The sequence below is a fragment of the Bos indicus x Bos taurus genome, chromosome 12, assembly GCF_003369695.1.
Source record: "Bos indicus x Bos taurus breed Angus x Brahman F1 hybrid chromosome 12, Bos_hybrid_MaternalHap_v2.0, whole genome shotgun sequence".
Lineage (NCBI taxonomy): Eukaryota > Metazoa > Chordata > Mammalia > Artiodactyla > Bovidae > Bos > Bos indicus x Bos taurus.
The window spans coordinates 69,210,961-69,232,653 of record NC_040087.1 but is presented as its reverse complement, the minus strand read 5'-3'; the positions used below and the strand labels follow the sequence as shown (position 1 = coordinate 69,232,653).

General features: G+C 43.2%; 1 protein-coding gene across 3 annotated transcripts in view; it reads left to right on the top strand.

Annotated features, from left to right (window-relative positions):
* Window positions 1-21,693, top strand: part of LOC113902481 (multidrug resistance-associated protein 4) — a 185,915-nt gene that overhangs the window by 52,247 nt on the left and 111,975 nt on the right. For 2 of the 3 annotated variants that reach the window (XM_027557812.1, XM_027557811.1), the window contains 4 exons: window positions 13,547-13,636; window positions 14,705-14,868; window positions 15,905-16,030; window positions 17,131-17,380. In XM_027557812.1, the coding sequence (XP_027413613.1) occupies window positions 13,547-13,636; window positions 14,705-14,868; window positions 15,905-16,030; window positions 17,131-17,380 (630 nt within the window). The remainder of the gene's footprint in view (window positions 1-13,546; window positions 13,637-14,704; window positions 14,869-15,904; window positions 16,031-17,130; window positions 17,381-21,693) is intronic. The other variant, XM_027557813.1, reaches the window with a different exon arrangement.

Here is a 21,693-nt window from a genome sequence, read left to right as displayed (position 1 = left end):
CAGTCCCATGAAATAAAATCACATCCGTAGTGATTTTAGAGCCCAAGAAGAGGAAATCTGTCACTACTTTGACCTTTTTCCCCTTCTATTTGCCATGAAGTAATGGGGCTGGATGCCATGATCTTAGTTTTTTTTAGTGTTTAGTCTTAAGCTGGCTCTTTCCCTCTCCTCCTTCACCTTCATGAAGAGGCTGTTTACTTTCTCTTCACTTTCTGCCATTAGAGTGGTATCATCTGCATGTCTGAGATTGTTGATGTTTCTCCCTCCTATCTTGATTCCAGCTTGTAACTCATCCAGCTCAGTGTTTCTCATGGTGTGCTCCACATATAGGTTAAATAAACAGGGTTTAAGCCTTATACTGTCTCCTTTTAGAAAATCGCCAGGAGTCCCTGGTGATATTCCCAGCATGAGTCACCTATCACCTTTACAGTGAGACCAGTGTGTTAATTCCTGTCTGTTTATGGTTGGAGCACAGAAGAAGGAGTACTCTGCCAGCTTCAAATCTCAAAGGGTAATAACTCCCCCAGCTTAGAGCATGGGAGGTGGACCTGGAATAGGGAAAGATGAAAACTTAAAGCAAGCTGAGCCTGCATTGAAGATAGTTGTCAATCTCCAGCCCAAGTCAGTAGTGAGAATGTCTCTCCCGTTTGCCAGTCCTGTCCTTGTCTTCATGCCTGAATGCTATGGATGTTCAGATGCAGGACAGGCAGCATGAGAGTATCACTAATCAGGATGGTCTTGTCATATGGCACAGAGATTTTAAGAAGCATGGTCTCCCACGGTGAGTCCTGATAATGGGATGGTGTGCTCCCAATGCCAGGTAAAGCCAGAGCAGATAGTCAGGGAAGTCACTGAGTGTTCTCTGCTGCCTGTTACCCAGGGCAGATTTACCTGCAGAATCTGATCAGTTTGCCAGACTTCTTAATGTGACTGATATCTCATCCTAATTCTCTTTAGTGTTTGTTACCCAAAGGGTGGTTTGCAGGAGAGATTTCGTCATTTGTTGTTTCAGCTTCTAAGATGACTTGATTCCCTGCAAACATCCCAATTTGCCTTTATCTTTTGTTGTAGATCTGTAGGGATTTCCCGGTGGCTCCATGGTAAAGAACCCACTGCCAGTACAGGAGACATGGGTTCAGTTCCTGGGTAGGGAAGATTCCCTGAAGAAGAAATGACAACCCACTCCAGTATTCTTGCCTGGGAAATCCCATGGACAGAGAAGCCTGGCAGGCTACAGTCCTTGGGGTACAGTCCATGGGGGTACTTGATGTAGTGTTTGAAAAACAAGAGTATTCCTGAATACTCATAGGTTCTGTATTTGGAAATTTGCCTACTTGCTAAAATTTATGTGTAATTCTAAAAATCATTCTAAAATTTACTTAAAATTCTAAAAATCATTAAAAAAATTGGGATACTTTCCTGGTCTTCTGCCCATGTTCATACAGTCCCTTAAGTTTCTTGTCATCTGACGTGCATACTCCCAGTGGGGTGGAATGTATTTCTGCTTTCATACTGTGGAACAGATGGCTTTTTTGTGGTCTGCTTGGTGCCTTGCTTTTCGTGTTTTTGTTCTTTTCAGAGGAGTTTGCAGCTTAAGAGTGCTGAAGTGTTGTCTCTTGTTCCTAAGCAGAAGACTGTGATGTGTCTTTCGGGGAAATATGTGTGTAGGTGAGCTTGGTTCTGGTAGTGTTTTAGTGCTGCTGGCTGTGTTTGTGTGAGGCCAGTGTTTGTGAATTACCAATGGCAATTAAATAAGGTTAAATAGAAACATACATAAAAGAAGGTCATTTAAGTGTTGAGGTTGATGAAGATGCTTTTACCAAAGGCTGGCCAGAACCCTAGCCCTGTAGTTCCCTTAGGAACAATTAGTATTCACTTAGGTTCATGTTGTTGCTTAGTTGCTAAGACTCTTTATGACCCCATGGACTGTAGCCCACCAGGCTCCTCTGTCTGTGTGATTTCCCAGGTAAGAATACTGCAGTGGGTTGCCATTTCTTTCTCCAGGGGATCTTCCTGACCCACGGATCGAAATCTCCTGCATTGACAGGTGGATTCTTGACCGCTGATCCACCAACGAAGCCCTAATTCACCTTCGTAGTGACCATAGAGTATGACTACTGATATTCATACAGTACAACTCAGAGAGGTTGTTTCTATACATTAGCATCTTAAAGAAATATTCTTACTTACCTTAGATCTGTTTTCAGTTTTCATCTAAGCAATGTAGTTCTAGTTTCAGAAGTTTGTAATTTGGGGGAACTTACATGCTCCTTGTATCCACACCATTTCTATTTCATGGTTTCAGGTAACCATCATCTGTCTGAGTGAAGGACTCTTTCTCTTTCCTTTAATCCTGTCTCTTAAGACCCCTTCCTTCTCCGGATCATTTCCCATCTCTTTTGCAGACACTTGTTCAGTTAAGTTATGTTTTAAGATCAGTGATCAGGACAGCAGGCATCCTTTCTCCTGGAGCCTGAACTGGAAGTAGGAGCCCTTCCAGGGTGCCAGGAGTGGTCAAACTTGCAAACTCCTCTGGATAAATGGAGCCTGACTTTAAAAACAACCTGTGTACCAAGTGTGCTCCAGAGGAGCCTGGAGGCCTACAGTCCATGGGATCATAAAGAGTTGGACACGACTGAATGACTAATGTTTATTTTACACAGGGAATGACAGATATTCAACTGATTTGGGGTAATGAAACAGTGATTTCTTATGGTCAATCTAATATCTTGCTTACGAGTTTGCAGTTATATTTCTAAGAGACCAGGATGTTGAGTATTGTTCAAGTGAGACAGTGTGGTATTAATGAAAATAAAATGACTCTCTTACAGCATCTGATACCTTGTTTGGACTTTATCTTCTAATGGTATTTTCTAACTTCCAGATAAAATTAGAATGTGTTAGTAATGTTTCTTGCACTGTTTAGCAGTTTAAAAAATATTTTCCGCCTTTGTTGCTGATATAAAATCGCATTTTGTGAAGAGTTAATCTCATCAAGGATCCTCTGGGTGAGGATTTACTTTTCTGTGGGCAGGAGATTGAGCAAAGCAGGTTAAGCAAGGAGAGGCTGTTTGGTTTAAACTGCTTTGTTCAAAGGATATGTTTCTGATGCTTGAGAATAAAAGGTGTCAATTGCATACTACCTGGTAACTTGCTATGTGGGGTGCGCTGCAAACTGGAAGGGAACACTTAGCTCCGTGGTTCCCAAACTGCTGCACTACAGATTCATGAAAATTTAAAAAACACGGATACCTGAGCCCTCTCTGTGGAAATTCATTCTAATGGCTTGGCGGTGGAGTGGGGAGCAGATTTATTTCTCACCACATGAACTGTTGGATCTTAGTTAATCATGGAGGCTTAACCACTGGGATAGCAGTGTTGTTTTTTTTTTGCATGGGGGAGTTTTAAAAGGTGCCAGGTGATAGTGATAGGCCTCAAATGCATTTTTAGCTTAATTTCTTTCTTGTATCTTATAACCAAGATCTTCTAGTACATTGCAGTAGCATGTGGATTAGATGTTTAACATTTCTCAGTGGAGATGCCCTTTTGAAATTGCAGCTATAAACCTGACCAATGGTGGCCATTCTGTAGTTCTCCCGTGGCTCAGATTCTAAGCTGGGAATCTCCTGTGCACTGAGTGATCAGGTTCTTATCAGGTGCACAAGTACTTGCTAGATGACAGTGTGGCAGGTCAGATGGGAGAGAGACTGGGAGCGCAGACTGAGCGCAGTCAGACCCGAGATCCAGGCTTGATTTCGCTGTCTGCTGAACTGTGAGTGAGTGAACCCACTTCTCAGAGCCTCAGTGTCCTGAGTTTAAACACTGAAGGAGACAATATATGCTTCATTGGGGTTTTTGTGAGCACTGATTTTGCAGGGCACCTGTTACAGAATCATGTATTCAGTTTAGGAGGGTGGAGGGTCATACACACAATAGGACTCTGTAGTTTGAGTGCTTTTGTATGAATCACAGTTTTCCCTCTTTGTAGACATTAGCCTTAGGCTAACTGCTCTATGCCTACATTTCCTCATTTGTAATAGTACCCAACTCTTAAGGTTGTAGAGAAGATTAAATGAGCCAGTCTGTGTAAAGCGTTTAACGTAGTGCCTGGCATTTAGCTAGTGTTCACACGTTCCTGTCATCTTCATTACTGGCACTCGGTTACAGAAGGCTAGAATACCTACAATTAGATGAAATAGAAATATGGGTGTTAAGTGGTACTCAAGTGTACAGACTTAATGGTTTAGGAGAGGACCCCTTCGAAGGGTGGGTGATGTGTGCGTGTCTGTTATTCTGTGTCAGTGTGTATGCCTGCAGCGGGCCAGTCCATGCATGGAGCAGTGTTGCAGTAGAAAGCCAAAATGATTTATTCAGGGAATTGTGGAAGCACAGTTGGCATAGCACAAGGCTCCAACATACATCTAGAAAGGAATATTGGGACCAGGGTCTTGATCATGAGCTTAAGGCTGTTGGAGTTACTGAGCTGGTAAAGGGGAACCCTTGGAAATTTTGATTAAGGTAGTAAATGATCAGAGTAGTGATTTAGGAAAATGCAATGAAGGCTATTGTGTGTGGGTACATGTGAAATTGTGAGTCAGCTGAAAAAATGATTGGAAAGGACATCACGTCTGGCTATTCATTCCTTCATTTCATTCTTACTATTTTGCCCATTTAGTGAAGAGTTTAGTGAGAGTGGTGGGTCATTGAAAGAAAAAAATAATGTCTTATTTAATCTCATATGTGAACTGATGTAGTACAGTACATGTTAGACAAAATAGTAAAATAAATTAGGTGTGGACTTTCTAATGCATTATAATATTCATGAGAGATGGAGAAAAGAAAGGATTCAGCTCGCAGGGGTTTATTATAGAAGGGGAGAAAAGTGTTCGTTAGGAAATCCTGGTTCTGTTAGGAATCCGCAAAGGCAGTCTGCCTTGAAACTTCGGCTGTTTCATAAGCATCGCTGGTTTGCTTACCATTATTGCAAAATTTGGGAGGAGAAACCCCAAACACCACCATCCTATAAGGGCAGACATCATTTTTGTAGATTCTTTCCCAGTCTTTATCCAGTCACACATATTAATATAGTTACTGTGTTTATATATACGGCTTGTGTTCAGTTTCTGAGTCACTGTATTGACTGCCCTTTACCTCCTCACTAGCTGTATTCATGGTCGAGTGGACTCACTGTGTTCACTAGTCTTAGGGTGACAGGTGTTTGTGTTCATGGCCTTACAGGGAATGTCTTTTTGATCCATGTTTTTTTCTTGGCTGCATATGCCAAAGTCATCTTCAGACAGGATTTATTTTGTTGCAGTTGTTTGCAAGACCGAGTTTGGTGGCACACTGTTCCACTTGAGCTGTGCCAGTCCCATAGTGACAATATGTGTACCCCTGGAGGTGGGCTGTGCGTAATGGGGAGTAATAGGTTTTTACTAGGTAACCATCTGGAAAGCTAATTGGTAATCCCTGCTTTCTTTGAAAAATTCCTCAGCAACAACCAAACTCCTATACCCTTCCATCAAAAGTCAATGTAAACAAACTCCTAAGTTTTGGGTATGTGCTGTGCTGTGTGTACTCAGCTGTGTTTGACTGTTTGCAACCCCGTGGGCTATAGCTGGCCGGGCTTCTCTATCCATGGGATTCTCCAGACAAGAATACTGGAGTGGCTTGACATTTCCTATTCCAGGTGGGGATCTTCCCTACCCAGGGATCAAACCCAGGTCTCCTGCATCTCCCTTCATTGTAGGCAGATTCTTCACCATATGAACCATCAGGGAAGCCCTCTTAGGCTTTGAAAGTCAAAGTCAAAGTCAAAGTCGCTCAGTCATGTCCGACTCTTTGTGACCCCATGGACTGTACAGTCCATGGACTTCTACAGGCCAGAATACTGGAGTGGGTAGCCTTTCCTTTCTCCAGGGGATCTTCCCAACCCAGGGATCGAACTCAGGTCTCCCACATTGCAGGCAGATTCTTTACCACCCGAGCCTCTAGGGAAGCCCAAGAATACTGGAGTGGCTAGCCTATCCCTTCTCCAGCAGATCTTCCCAACCCAGGAATTGAACTGGGGTCTCCTGCATTGCAGGTGGATTCTTTACCAACTGAGCTATTCGTCTTTTCCAAGACAAGTCTAGAGTATCTCTGTTTTAAGAGGCGGGTTTCTAAATCTCAGGCTTCCCTGGTGGCTCAAATTGTAAAGAGTCTGTCTGTGGTGTGAGTGACCCAGGTTTGATCCCTGGGTTGGGAAGATCCCCTGGAGAAGGAAATGGCAACCCACTCCAGTATCCTTGTCTGGAAAATTCCATGGAAGAAGGAGCCTGGCAGGCTACAGTCAGACACAACTGAAGTGACTTAGCAACGCACCTCCCACTTGAACATATCTCCCACCTCCCTCCCTATCCCACCCCTCTAGGTTTGAATTCCCCAAGTCACAAAAGCATTGGTTACCTTTACATATGGTAATGTAAGTTTCCATGCTACTCTTTCCATATAGCCCGCCTACTCCTTCTCCCTCCAGCCTGCATCTTATGGCGATTGGGATTTTAGTTCCCTGACCAGGGATTGAACCCAGGCCCCCTGCATTGGGAGCATGGAGTCTTAGCCACTGGAGCAGGGAAGTCCCTCCCTTAGCATTTTTTAAGGAGGGGGCCTGGAAATCTGTATTGTTTAATCTGTGCCCCAGGGATTCTTAACCATGGAGAAAGTTTTGGAAACTCTGTACTGGGGAATGGTGAAGGGAACAGCAGGCCAGATCAGGCTGGTGGAGATGTGGTATCTCCCTGGAAAGGGAACGAACAGCATGTATATTCTTCTGCCTTTCCCTGGGGCTTGTGCTGCAATCATGACTCATACCTATTTTTAAACATTCTAATTTTTTTGTCTACCTGTGTTTTCATGTCTCCATTCTTTTAAATATTTCACTGCGTTTACAGTTTTTGTTTGGTGGTTATTTTCATTTTGGTCTTCAAAGGTCATTGTTTTTTAAATTGTTTCAAACAGTCAAAACATAAAATTGACTAGGTTTGCCGTTTTAAAGTCTACAATTGAGTCACTGGTGTTAAATCCATTCACATTGTTATGCAGGCATCACCACCATGCATCATCAGGTCTCTGCCTCGTGAGTGGCAGCTTTCCATTTTAAAAGGAACCTCACATAATGTGGAATCATATAGGAGTCATCCTTGGGTGGCTGGCTTATCACTTTGTCCTCAAAGCTAGGTTAGCTGTACTCAGTATTCATTGGAAACAATTTACTGTTCACCCAGGCCCTCAGCTGTGGTGATGACTTTGAGTTAGTTATGGAGGAAAAGGAAGGCATTTCAGAGAGAACTGCATCCTCTCTGGGTGCTTTTCTGAGCAATCGGCTCTGCCTTGGTTCTGTTTTGAAGCCTTCATCCCCTGCTTCCTCTGGGACTCATTAGCTGAACTAACCGGGCCGTTTTCTTCGCTTGTGACCTCTGGGAATTCACAACTCTGGGTAACGCCTGATATTTTATATGCTCCACTCCAGTGAGTGGGAGAACGTGGGATTTAGGGATATGGAACTGGGTAAAGAGTGTGCAAAGATGGCTTTCTGGGAGGAGCTTGTGCTCTTGGCTCTGTGCATTTTTCTCCTAATTCCTTCATTTGCATCAGTAAGAGAAATTAAGGCATGGCTGGGTATGTTTGGTTGTAAAACTGTATATTGAAAACATTTAGGGAGCATCTCCTACTTTGTCATTCTGTTTTTCTTTTCTGCTGCACAGATTTCATTTTCTGAAAGCTTCCAAGGTGATGTCTAAGGGAAGGGTAATGCAACTAGTTCTGTGACGTTATAAAAGTGAGCACCATTGGTTACTTTAGGTTTGTTGCTTGTCCTCCTCAATCAAATTCAACACTTTGCTACGTAGAAAACATTAGGAAAAAGGAAAAACCCTTAGAAAATATTATCATTTTGATAAATTCTCAGTGAAATGATTTACCCTCAGTGAGTTTAGACTGGGTATGTTGTTTTCCCCTTGTATTCTTTTGATCTGAAGGGAAGCATACTAACAATAAAATAATTGGAAAAATGGTTCTCAGTTTAGTTGCTGTAAAAGACAGCATATGGCCTCATGTATAAGTTCTTACCACTGAGCATTCCATTTGAGAAGATAGATTATTACTTTTTAGATGTAGGAAAACATTCATTAAAGAAAAATGCTGATAGAAGTCTCCCCTTCCTTCTTTTGGGGTCACAGTTGATTTGTATTCTCATTAAGATTCTTCTCTTGCTGAGCCATAAATGTATATTTATGCATGTTCTTGGATCTCCTTTCGCTTCATTGTGGAGTTTTCCACCCTTTCTGTGGTTTTCCTCCTTTCTGTTGTTGATCTGACCAGGGTTCTTGGTCTTTCCCAACTAGAGGGAAATTGCCTAGAGAACCCAAAAAAATTCAGGCAAGGTTGTACTGGGGCTCCTGCACTGGTTGTAGGAGGTAAAACGGGCTCTCCTGTTGTCTCCCCAGGTGAGGAGGCCAAGCTCCTTCCTTACGTGGGTGAGGGTTGTGGTGGGGTAGTTCAGGTGGTCTGCCTTTCCTTTTGTGGTGTTGAGTGTGGGGGAGGGGGCACTCTGTTTTTGCCACACCTTTGGTTTAGGTCCCAGCTCTTCAGAAATGGCACTTGGTTCTTTTTGTCTTTTTTGTATCTTTTGGTCCAGAATTTGCCCCAACTGCACATGAGCACAGTTATTTTTAGTCCCATATAGTTTCTTTGTATTTTGTAGCTCTAGGAGGGGTGTGTCCAGGTGTGAGCTTTGCCCCATTGCGACAAAAGTTCCCTGATCCCAGGCCGGGGGCAGGGCAGTTCCAAGGGTATCATCTCAGTGACTCAAAGCCCTTGGAGAGGATGAGGTCTGAGAATATGCACAAACTCCTCCTGAGGGTTCACGTCCTTAGCCTGACCCCATGGTGGCTATCAGGGGCTTCCACCCACCAGTGGTGCTTAAAGTAAAGTGTTAGTTGCCCAGTTGTGTCCAACTCTTTGCGACCCCATGGACTGTAGCCCACCAGGCTCCTCTGTCCATGGGATTTTCCAGGCAGGAATACTGGAGTGGGTTGCCATTCCCTTCCACCAGGAGATCTTCCCAGCTCTGGAATGGAACCTGCATCTCCTGCATTGCAGGATTACTTTTTGAGCCACCAGGAGAGCCTGGATTGCTTGGAGTCCACATTTTGGTTCTCAAACTCAGAGGGTCACTTGTCAGCTCTGTATACGTGGCGTTCTGGTGCCTCCAGTAGGTGCTGTGGATTTAGACGAAAGCTAATGGTACTTGCAGAAGCTAACTGCTACATCCTTCAAAGCTTGTAGAGAGCTGAGTAGGTTGTGCTGGCTTGGGTGCCAGCCATGGAAAATCAGGCCAGCAACAAGAAAAAGGCAGTGGAGTTGTCAGGTGAGAGAACAGCAGGTGGTTGATCTTGTATTGACTTTGTTTTTTATTTCCTGCAGTGAGTTTTTTTCTCCACAACCATAGAGGCAATGTGATTAGTTTTATGGCAGTTTCATTAGTTTAATAGTCAGCCATTATGTTCATGCTGGGGGAAGATATTAGGCAGTTTCTGCGTCCTCTCCGCAAAAGCAGAGATGAATGGCTTTATATTATGTAATCATGTAAGCAGGTATGACAGCATTACTAAGCAACTCTAGGCAACACTCTGGGAAAAATACAGCAGTATTCTGTTTCAGGTGAGCTAAACATACGCTTACCCTAGTTGCCTGTTGGAATAATTCCCATTATCAATTCTGGGGGGCAGGGCCATGAACCAGGAAATAAGCCAAATGCAAAATAAGTGGTGAGAGCCTGAGTCTGCTTTCTGTTCTGAGTCCTTTAGGTTCTTATTCGGGGTCTGCTACTCTGATTCACTTATGATATTACGATGCCAGAACCTAGTTTAGAAATAGCAGTAGGTAATGGTGAGCTAGTCAGTTGAAGGGATAACCTGATGGCAGGGGAAAAGATAGAATTATAATGTATGAAAAACCCAAAAAGCATGGCCATTTGGAGCATTCCGTGGGACAGAAGCGCTTCTATGCACTGAGGGTCATCGGCACTGGATATAAGTCTTGCTGGTGATGAGGAGAGTGCAGCATTAAGACGGTGAACTGAGTTCTCGTCTTTGGTTTTAAAGGCCGACTGCAGCAGGGTTTGGGGGAAGATGCTGTTCAAATGAACATTGGATTCTTAAAGGATTAATACTTCTCATTAGTCTGGAAAACTCAATTCATGTGCAGAGAACATTTTTTTCTCTGCTCCTTTGATGACATTTGTGTGTCCATATGTGGGTTATGGAGTGTCACATCTGATTCAAAACAGTTGAGAAAGGAGACATTGTTTATTTTTCAAATGGAATGACTAATATTTTTTTACACTATATTTTTTAAAAAGTTGAACAAAATTTATGTTTTGGCCTAGATTATCAGTTCAGTTCAGTCGCTCAGTCGTGTCTGACTCTGCGACCCCATGAACCTCAGCACACCAGGCCTCCCTATCCATCACCAACTCCCAGAGTTCGCCCAAACCCATGTGTATTGAGTTGGTGATGCCAACCATTTCATCCTCTGTTGTCCCCTTCTCCCACCTTCACTCTTTGCAAACATCAGGGTCTTTTCAAATGAGTCAGCTCTTCGCATCAGGTGGCCAAAATAACATCAGTCCTACCAATGAACACCCAAGTCTGATCTCCTTTAGGATGGACCGGTTAGATCTCTTTGCAGTCCAAGGGACTCTCAAGAGTCTTCTCCAGCACCACAGTTCAAAAGCATCAATTCTTCCGCGCTCAGCCTTCTTCACAGTCTGACTCTCACATCCATACATGACCACTGGAAAAACCATAGCCTTGACTAGACGGACCTTTGTTGACAAAGTAATGTCTCTGCTTTTTAATATGGTATCTAGGTTGGTCATAGCTTTCCTTCCAAGGAGTAAGGGTCTTTTAATTTGGCTGCAAATCACCATCTGCAGTGATTTTGGAGCCCAGAAAGATAAAGTCAGCCACTGTTTCCACTGTTTCCCCATCTATTTGCCATGAAGTGATGGGACCGGATGCCATGATTTTAGTTTTCTGAATGTTTTCAGAAAAGCCAACTTTTTCACTCTCCTCTTTCACTTTCATCATGGAGTTCTCTTAATTGTCCCATAGGTAATTTCTCTACTGCCTATCCTCCACCTCCCCATAAATGGATCCCTGCTTTGATGGAATGAATACTCCACAATTCGTAGTATTGTTCTTAATGGCCATGCAGATTCTAGCATAATCAGTAATTAGATATTTAGATTGTTTTCTAATTTTTAGTAATTTGACATGTAGATCGTTTCCAGATTTATATATTAACAAATAGCAGTGCAAATGAACCTGATTAAAGCCAAATCTTTCTAGACATGTTTAATTTCTCAGGGTGTGTGCATTGGAAAACTTTTGATATGCTAGGTTTCCTTCAAGAGTTAACTGCTTATATGCTCTTTGATGATATGAGATGTTCTTACACCGCTGCCAAACTTAGATGTCATATTTTGAGTATATTTGATTATTAGTAAATTTTCATTAACATTCTGTGTTTCTTTTGTAGTGTATTTCCTGTACATGTTCTTTGTCCCTTAAAAAAATTGGTAGGCTTTTATAATTGTTAATCAATATTTAGTTCTTGATTTATTAAAAGTTAATAACTTATTAATTAACTTAACTAATTTAGGGTCTGACTTATAGAGCAGATTTGATCCAGTTTATTTTCCTTTTATTGTTCTCATGGTAGAACTATTTTGCTTTCACAAGGAAAACAAATTTAACCAAATATTGATAATATCCCATTGTAACATGTTAAGTAAATATAGAACTAAAATAATAGCATTAATTTGTATGTTGTTTTCTCTAAACTGGATGTGAACTGTTTTTACTATAACCTGTAGATGCTAGTTCGATCCCTGGGGTCGATCCCTGGGTCGGAAAGACCCCTGGAGAAGGGAATGGCAACCCTCTTCAGTATTCTTGTCTGGAGAATTCCTTGGAAAGAGGAGCCTGACAGGCTACAGTCCATAGGGTTGCAAAGAGTCGGACACGAGTGCAACTGAGCACACACGAACACACTTTATTAGAACTGAAGATTAATTTTCTATAATTAATGGGCAGCAGCGTGTGGACCGAAGAAAAAACAGTACCTAGAAGTTGAGAATTATGTTTTATTTGGTGGGCCTGGAAAATCCCATGGACAGAGGTCGCAAAGAGTTGGGCACAGCAGAGTGACTAAAAAACAGCAAGCCTTGAATTAGATGATAACTGAGTTTTGTTCTGATATGGAATTCCTGTTAGATTGGTTCTGTTAGTCTGTCTGGGGCAGTTATTTCCATTTTGAACTTAGTCCAAGTACATGGTTCTTACTCTAGTTTGTAAGTCATGTCCTTCCTGACAGCTGAACTGGATGTCTGAGCTGTTTATTAGGAAGATCTCTTTCTTGTCGTTGGGTAGAATCTGCAGTCTCCTGGCACTGAGTGACCTCAGCGAGGCCCCGTGGAATCTGCCTCTGTTCACATACAGTGATGTTCAGGCAAAGTCCTTTGGGAAATCCCCACAAGATGTTCTGGGCTTAACCTCTGCTCTTCCTGCCCAAATTGCAGCCATTTCTGCAACTTACAACATCCATTTCTTCCTCTTCAGTTCAGTGACACTTTAACTCTGCTTGGGCACAATATACCCCCAGGTAGAAAACAGGTCAGCCACAGGGCACACTTCTTCTCGGGGGTCACAGTCCTGCACTGCTGGTCTTTTACTGCCTGAAAACAGGTGCTTCGTATATTTTGTCCAACTTTATAGTTTTGCAGTGGAGGGCAAGTCCAGTACCTATTATTATTTCATGGTTGGAAGCATAAATCTGGCAGATTTGCTTGTAAGTCATGTCTTCCTCATTAATAATACTATTGTCGCATCATGTTCTGTTTTTTTTAATCCGGTGTAGCATCTGAGTGATTCGCTTGTGACCAGTTCTTGATTTCTGTGTTGGCTGCAGTGTTATAATTGCTTCATGTTAACTTTTGTTCCAAAACCAGCCTTTTGGTCCGTCAATTCCAATTAGGTGGATTTTTTTTTTTTCCCCTTTGATATTCAGTTTAAAGTCAGAGTTGGTGTGCACTTCTGCCTTCTTTTAGTTGTTAAAATTAGGGATCAAATATCTACTTCTTCAAAATATGTGTTTTCTGCATGAAAAATTACCATTTATTTGTATATAAAATTGCCTTTAAAAAGTAAATAGGAACCTTTTAATATATCTGTTTATATTTTGCCCATGTCCAAATTCATCCAAACAAAAACAAAAACAAGACAGGGTTGGGGACTTTGCTGTTTGCTATCCTTGTGGACATGTCTGTCACCACATTGAGGGGTGAAGGACAAACGTGGGTCCCTAGAGCCCCACTGCCAGGGGTCACGCTCCTCATCCTGACATAGCTCAAGATCCCATCAAAACGGGCTCTGTTGTGTTATATTCCAAGAGTGACTTGGTGTCACCACAGGAATCCAATTCTGTCTCTCTTTCATTTCAGGCCCTCCGCTTGAGTAACTCGGCCATGGGGAAGACCACCACAGGCCAGATAGTCAACCTGCTATCCAACGATGTGAACAAGTTTGATCAGGTGAGCTGCCCAAGGGATCCTCTTCCATTTTCCATCCTTCTCACTGCATTCAGCTTATTGGGATGCCAGGTTCTAGGGTTTGGTGTCAGCCAGGGTTCTGTTGAGGACATAAGACAAGGGTTCTCTTTATCCAACTCATTTCGTCTGTGTGCAACTTAGATGTAATCATGTGTATTGCCCTGTAGATGAGAATTTTGTTTTTCTGACATTGTGTACAACATGCTTCAGTAATAGATAGGCAGCAGAGTTCTTGCCCAGCTTGGTTGGTGTCTCCCTTGGTTAGGGGTCCTTCTGGCATGGCCCTTCTTGGCACATGATGTTAGTTTGCTGCCTGATCTGTTTTCCTCCTTTCGAGGTGATGAAGGCCTGGTGGGCAGGAATTGTTCTTTCCCCTGTGCCCTGTTCAGGGCCTGCTGCATAGGGAGCCTGTGAGGAATAATGCCAACTGGGTGGTCCCTAGCCAGAAGCAACCTACTCTCCACTGTCCCATTACAATCTTTTTTTACACTTTATGAATAGATCACATTACCCAGGGCATTATAGCTTCTAGACAAATCTATATTGCATTAGACACCTCTCTTTCAGTTATTCATTCATCAAACATGAACAGAGGCCCCTATCAGTTTCAGGGATGCATAAGATTTAGTTTTTGCCCTGGAGAAGCCACAACCTGTTAGGGAGGTACATACACAAAGAATTACTGGAGAGTGAGGGGGAATTAGACTTTTCTGGGGTGCCGGGCAGCTGGAGGGGACACAAGTACTGAATTCTGAAGTAGACGGAGTTTGGGGAAACCCCGAGCTCACCTCTAGGGTAGACAAGATTGAAATCTTCCCAGGGCTGCCAGTCAGCTTCTCCCTGGACATTCCTGCAGCTGACCTTGTGCTGCCCTAGAACAGCATCATCTCGGGCAGATGCTTAGATTTCTGCTTTAGCAGGTTTAAAACCCACTGTGATCATTTCTGTTTAGGTTCCCATCTGTTCTTTGACAGGAGATTGTTTTAAATTGTGTCCTTATGGGTTTTGTTTTTGTATAGTCCTAAGAAGGCTTTGTCTTTTTCTTTTAAGGTAACGATATTCTTGCACTTTCTGTGGGCAGGGCCACTGCAGGCTATCGTAGTGACCGCCCTGCTCTGGATGGAAATAGGAATATCATGTCTTGCTGGGATGGCGGTTCTCATTATTCTTCTGCCTTTGCAAAGCTGCATCGGGAAGTTGTTTTCGTCACTCCGGTAAGACAAACACTGGTTTAAAAAATTGCTAACATGTAATTGATTAACATCTACCATCTGCTTGAAGTCATTTGCTGGCTCCTCGAGGCACCATACCTGAATAAGTAGAGTGTCCTTAAGCAGAATGTACCTTAAATGATGTTATTTAAGCTTTATTAAATAGTAATAACCTTAGAGGCCCAGTGTCAGATGCATACATTTTTGTTATGCTTGTATTAGAGCCATTTTCAGGTGTGTATATGTCTGTATCTTGTTTTTAATACGTTATAAGCACCCAAAGAGCAAGATCAGTCTTAAATATGACTTTGTAAAGTAACACAGTCCCAGCAGCGTTTGTGATAGAAAAGAGACAGGTGATGTAGAAAAGAGACAGGTGATGTAGGACCTAATGGTGATAAATTAGAGCTGAAACAGGTCCCAGAGTGTTGGAGGTGGGTCATTGTCCAGGTTGTCAGGTGATGGAGATCTTGTGCTATTTGAAGCCCATTTAAGTTTTTTTGTGTGTATACTTTTTCATGTGGTTTTTTTCTCTCCTTGGAATTTCATTTCCTACCTTTGCTGTGAAAAGCTGTTCCTTATCCTTCGAGACCCTGTTCTATTGCTACCAGTTCTCTGAAGCTTTTCTTGCTCTCCTTTCCCAGTGCCATTAACAACCCCATCTTTTCTGCTCCCCAGCACTTTACTCCTATTTTATTACATCACCGACACTGTCTTCCTGTTAGATTTGGGTGTCTTTCTGACTTCTCTACCCAACCACGACCTCCTTGGGCAGGTGGTTTGTATCTGACTCATTTCAGGTCTTCCTTAGCCAATACTGTAAGTTCTCCAGGTTACTTCTTGAAGTGGGCTGAATGGTTGACTCCCTAATTGAAGTCTTCCTCCGTTTGTACTCTGAGTAGGACCTGCCTGTGCTGTCAGCTCAGGAGAGCTGTAGGGAATCATTTGATCCCTGGTGCTTGGCTGTGCCCCTGCTGCTGTCGGTAAGGAAATTCTTGCTGTGGTCACTAAGGCTCGTCTCTCACGTCTGTCCCCTTAGGAGTAAGACTGCAGCCTTCACAGACACCAGGATCAGGACAATGAATGAAGTTATAACGGGCATCAGAATAATAAAAATGTATGCTTGGGAAAAGTCTTTTGCAGACCTTATCACCAATTTGAGAAGGTAAGTTTTTGTACACACACCTATTTTCTGGTTTATTTCATATTTACTGAGTGGTTTAGAAGTCTTACCAAGTTTTCAGATTAAGGTGAATTTAAAGTTCACCCTTTATACACATGGCAGGAAGGTTAAATAGAATAGGAGAGACGTCATTTGAGTAAAGGAACAGATATATATGCTTCTTACTTATACAGAAATTAAGTAACAAGTGTTTCTTAATACCATGCATCCCAAATGAGCAATGATTTAAGATTTTAGCATTTAAAATGATATTTAAACTGAAACTATAACTTATATAGCACGAATGGGAAGATTATAGAGGTTGAGTGTACATGTATCAGGCCAGACTTTATGAATCAGTATTGTTCCAAACAGAGCCATAAAAATATTTTTTATGCTTTGCTTTATGTTTATAGAATGTTTTCTTCTGTCTTTCATTTAAATATCTGATGAGTGTTTGTACTCCAGCACTGGGTGCCTAGAATTCTCTGGCTGCTCCCGTCACCTCTCACTTTGCACCTTTATGGGTGCCCCTCCCTCTGCTGGGGATGCACTCCCATCTTCCTTCTTCTCTGGCCTCCGCCAGCCCTGACTGACTCCAGCTCATCTTCTCAAGTTCCTCGTCCCTGTGACCTGCCCTGACGCCACTGCTCCGAGTTAACACGACTTTGCTCTTTGTTTCTCTGCTCCCTGCTTCTATCTGTTGTCTTCGTGTCTCTCAGTTTTGGGGTTGCTTATTCTCTTTCCTCTGATTTCATGAGCTCCTGGCAGGGACGGGCTCTGTCTTTTTGTCATCAGCGAAGAACTTAGCCCAGGACTTGTTACAAATGCTGGTTGAATGAAAGTTCAAACCTTGTCTAATTGACCCAAAATAGTGTGATATCAAGACTCCATTTAGTTGGAAGAGTGAAGTGGTGATGAAGTGTGTGGTCCTTATCTCGGCGCAGAGCCCCTGGGCATGCAGTGTCTCCAGGACGTGAGGGATGGATTATCTTAATCTGTGTCCACTCTCTAGAAAGGGACCACTCACACAGGGCACTGAATGCATGTCTTGGATGCGGATGCTTCTTTTAAAACCTATTTCCTATGCTTTTTTCCCCCAGAAAGGAAATTTCCAAGATTCTGAGAAGTTCCTACCTTAGAGGAATGAATTTGGCATCATTTTTTGTTGCGAGCAAAATCATCGTTTTCGTCACCTTCACCACCTATGTGTTCCTTGGCAACGTGATCACAGCCAGCCGTGTGTTTGTGGCGGTGTCGCTGTACGGGGCTGTGCGGTTGACAGTCACCCTCTTCTTCCCTTCGGCCGTCGAGAAGGTGTCAGAGGCATTCGTCAGCATCCGAAGAATCAAGGTTTGCTGACATATAAATTTATTATGTTGTAGGTGGATTTTGTGTCTTTTTTTTTTTTTTGCCTCTTTTTATTTGGTGTCAATGTGTTCCAGTTAGCTGAGGTTTAGTTTTCTTAGTGCCAAGGCTGGCAGTCATTCCAAAATGTCTCAGTACTCCCCTGCCTTCTGATACAGCTGCTGTCGCCACTAAGTCGCTTCAGTCGTGTCCGACTCTGTGCGACCCCATAGACCGCAGCCCATGAGACTCCTCTGTCCCTGGGATTCTCCAGGCAAGAATACTGGAGTGGGTTGCCATTTCCTTCTCGAATGCATGCGTACATGCTAAGTCACTTCAGTCGTGTCTGACTCTGTGCGACCCCATGGACAGTAGCCCACCAGGCTCCTCTGTCCACGGAATTCTCCAGGCAAGAATACTGGAGTGGGTTGCCATTTAGAGTGCATTGTTAATATCATATGATCCCTGCTTACTTAATAGGTGGTAGTAGGAGTCGCAGGGGTACAGGCTCTTGATGACTGCAGGATGATTAAGTTGTTTGAAAGTAGGAAAAGCAAACAGATTGCATCTCCTGTGCTACCTTGAATGACTAGGTAATGACTGTGCTCAGTCCTGGCGTGAATAGGATTCCTCTCTAGGCCAGGAGGGGAGGAACTTACTGAGAGGTCCCTGCTCACTAAGTGGCCTCAGATTCACTAAGTTCTTTGTATCTAAAATAGATTCTTTCCTCCATAGTTGTTTCACTTGATTTCTGAGCTTCCCCTTTTGATTTGCCTCTTTTTGTTTCTGCCCTTTTTCTGTTATTGCTTAATCCTCTCTAGCTGCCGTCTTCCTTTCGAACTTGTGATTCCAACATACCCACAGTCTGTCCTGCTCTCTTTTTAAAAAGTGTCTTTAAATTGCCAGAGATAAATAATTTCCATCACCAAGATAAGACCCTGTAGATATTTAAGGATTTGTGTTTTTATGAATCAGTCAAAAACGAAGATGAATTGGCTCTGTGAGGCGGCCTGGGCATGAAGTGTTTGGGCTTTATAAAACTTCTAACTTGTTTTGTTCCCATGTCTCCACAGTGATGGTTGGCCAATAATAGATTTCTAGTGAAATTAGCTTTGGCTGTGGTTTTGATTTTATTTTTTGGTCTTGCCATAAAATCTGAGGTATTTTATGAAGTTTCTGTAGTATAAAAAAACCATTGCACCTAAAACAAATCAGTCTTATGAGGTCAGTTTGGTCCCCTGAGTTTATCTTTATTTCTGATGGGGCTTCTAACAACACTGTTAAGGAATGGTCCATGTAGTTCAATAAAATTTCTTTGTGCTTTCACATCTTGAAGCAGAACATTTAGGAATGGATTTGGACCATAGTAATGTTCTCAGTGACACGGTGACCTGTCCAGATGGAAGCTTCACATGTGTGTTGTGTTGCTGTGGTTTTGTTATCGCTGCTGCCAGGGCTCCCTGTGTGGTCCAGAATCTCTGAAACCCTGTACACATCATCTAATTTTATCTCCACAGCAATTGAATGAGATAAACATTAGTGTCCCTACTTTACAGATAAGGAAACAAGTTCCTGTGTAACAGGTGAAATAGCTCACCCATCCTCACGCAGCTTTCAAATGACAGAACTAGGATTCTGCCGAAAGCCTGATTTTTTTTTTTTTTTTAAAACCACTGTTAACAGAACCTTGTTCGTACCTTCTGGCATGTGGAATGGTGGAATCTCTTGACTCACTCTTTTGGGCCCCCTGGGTCACCTTCTCCTCTGTCCTTGATTTAAGTAAATGCTGCTGAACCTCCAGCAGCCCTGTGACCCTCTCCCAGCACTTTCGTTCACCTGGATCTAGGGCTACATCTATATGCATGGCCAGCCCTGCACTGCCCAGCATCATGTCCAGTAGAGTGATGCTGACTCCCTGGGAGTGTTCAAAGTTCCCGGGCTGCTTTGAGTTTTAGGGCTGGCAAGTCACGTGGAAGGAGAAGAGCAAGAACTTGGTTCCTTCTCTTCCTTGTCTTTCACCTGGATGTGTTCATGCCCAATTAGAAGGTCAAAAGGACAGCTGGAGTGGAAGAAAAGGTCAGCTGAGTTTACTGACCCAAGTGGTCAGAGCTGGGCAGGGTTTGATCACAGATGGGCTGGAGGCGTGGTGGCCATGTAGAGTTTAGAACAAGGTGTGGTATTGAGTCCTGCTGCCCCAGTGCCTCCTGCAGGCTGGGACTCAGTAGACTGGGTGGTCGTCTCCCAGGATTTCCACTCAGGTCATGTCTGGGAGCCCTAGGAAGGAAACCCACCACCCCTGCGCACCTTAGAGCGGGTGCAGTGGTGCCTTTATTTTTCTCTTAGTAATAAAAGGGGACTGAAGGCCTTGGCATTGTGCTACTGCAATAGGATTATAAATATCTTGTCTTAACTTAAAAGTACCAAAAGTCTTCAGTGTCTTTTACATCCAATGAAATGTGTCTCGGAGGTTAATATTATTCAGAGAGCTGTGTAGGTTTTCCCTTTCCAGCCACTGGGAAGTCAATCTTTTTGGCTGCAGTTCTGACGTTGATACTTTCCTGCATGACCTGTTCTGGGTCTGCACTTCATGGCTCTAATGGCCATTTAATTCCAGCTTTATCATCAGCCTGAGCCCTGGGGAAAAAAATGCAGCCAGCACTTTTGGCTCCTTTACAAGCTGGTCGTGTGTTGGAATCTCATTTAACCTCTGGAAGATTATACTGTCTTTCCCCACTCAGACCTATTATTTGTGGACAAATGCTCAATAAATTTAATTCTTCATTTAAGGCATAATTTTTCCTTTTTTTGAGTCCGTTTTATTTTTGAAAGTGATGAATTTCTAGTTGACTATACACACACTGAATATTGAGTTTTTTGGTAACACTCTTAAGCTAAAATTTTAATTTCTGCCTAGACAAGTTGGATAATATACACGTACAACCTTTTGCTTGTTGCTATGTGAACTCAGACTGTGTAAGGCTGTAGCCATGCAGTCAGTGAACAGTCAAATCCATGCAGCCACTACATGGTACAGTCTCTTCCTTTAGCTAATTCCCATGATGGGCTGACTTTGTGCAGGGCTCAGTCTTAGTTGAAGTTGGACAGTGTAAGTGAATGAATGACATAGTGTCTCCTCTCTATATGATTTGCTATCCCTCTGGGGATTCAAAGGTGGGGAGGATGGTGGCAGCCTCAAGGGTTTTGAGCTGGCTCCCACGAGGGTTAGCGTTTGAGTTGGGCTGGAAGGATGGATGAGATTAGTACTCAGGGTGTCTAGGCAGAGGCCACTTGGGGATTGTGGGCTTAGGTGCTGGTGGGACATTGTGGGTATTTAAATGTGGTGGACACGTTCAGTCGTGCTGTAAAGAGATCAAGAGGGAATGATGTTGAAGTAGGGTCAGTGGTGGTGGGGAGGGCTGGGGAAAGAACCAGCAAAGAAATATTTATGTATATCAGTATTTGAAATAATTAATAGTGAGTGAGATGCTGAAATTATGTTGTTTCAAGAGGAATGGAGAATTGGCAGAGAGATAAGCTGTGTCAGAACAGGCAAGAGCTGGTACATGGCTGACGATGGGACAGGTGGTATGGAGAGAGAACTCAGGCTGCAGTGGTTGAGAGTCTGCAGAGGACTGCTCAGACAACTGTCCGTCCGTCCTTCCTCCTGCTGGACACAGGCTCAGGGCAGGGAGGATTATCCGCGCCCCGTGTCCAGGTTCTCGGTGAACCTGGATGGGAGGAGGAGGGAACAAGTGGATTGTGACTCCCACCAGCTGGTCTCTGGAGAGATGCAGGGATCTCTTCTTCCTTTTCCTGCACAGAAGCAGGTTTTTATGTTGTTTTTACCAGTTATTCTTTTGAAGTTGAAGGTGCAAACACATGTGTCGCTGTGTGGCATGATAGATGAGGATGTCGAAGACTTGAAGGCTGTTCATGATGTTTAGCAGAGAAGGTCCCTGCTCATGTGTTTTTCCGTTTCTCAGACGTCCTCATGTGTTGTGTCAGTCGCCACCTGTGTTGGTGGGGATTCGGTTTGCCTCTTGGACCTAGAATTACCCGCCCTGCTTACAAGTTGCTTACAATTAACGAAGTTGCTTACAAGGATATTTTGTTTTTCTCTCATGCAAGAGTCCCTTTAAGTTGCTGTATGGATTTCCTGGGGCTGCCATAAAAAGTACCCCAAACTTGGTGGCGTAAAGCCACAGAATTATGTTGTTTCACAGCCTTGGAGCCTAAAAGTCTGAAATCAAGGTGTCAGCAGAGTCAGGATCCCCCTGAATCCTTCAAGGGTAACTCATTTCCTCTCCTCTATTGGCTTC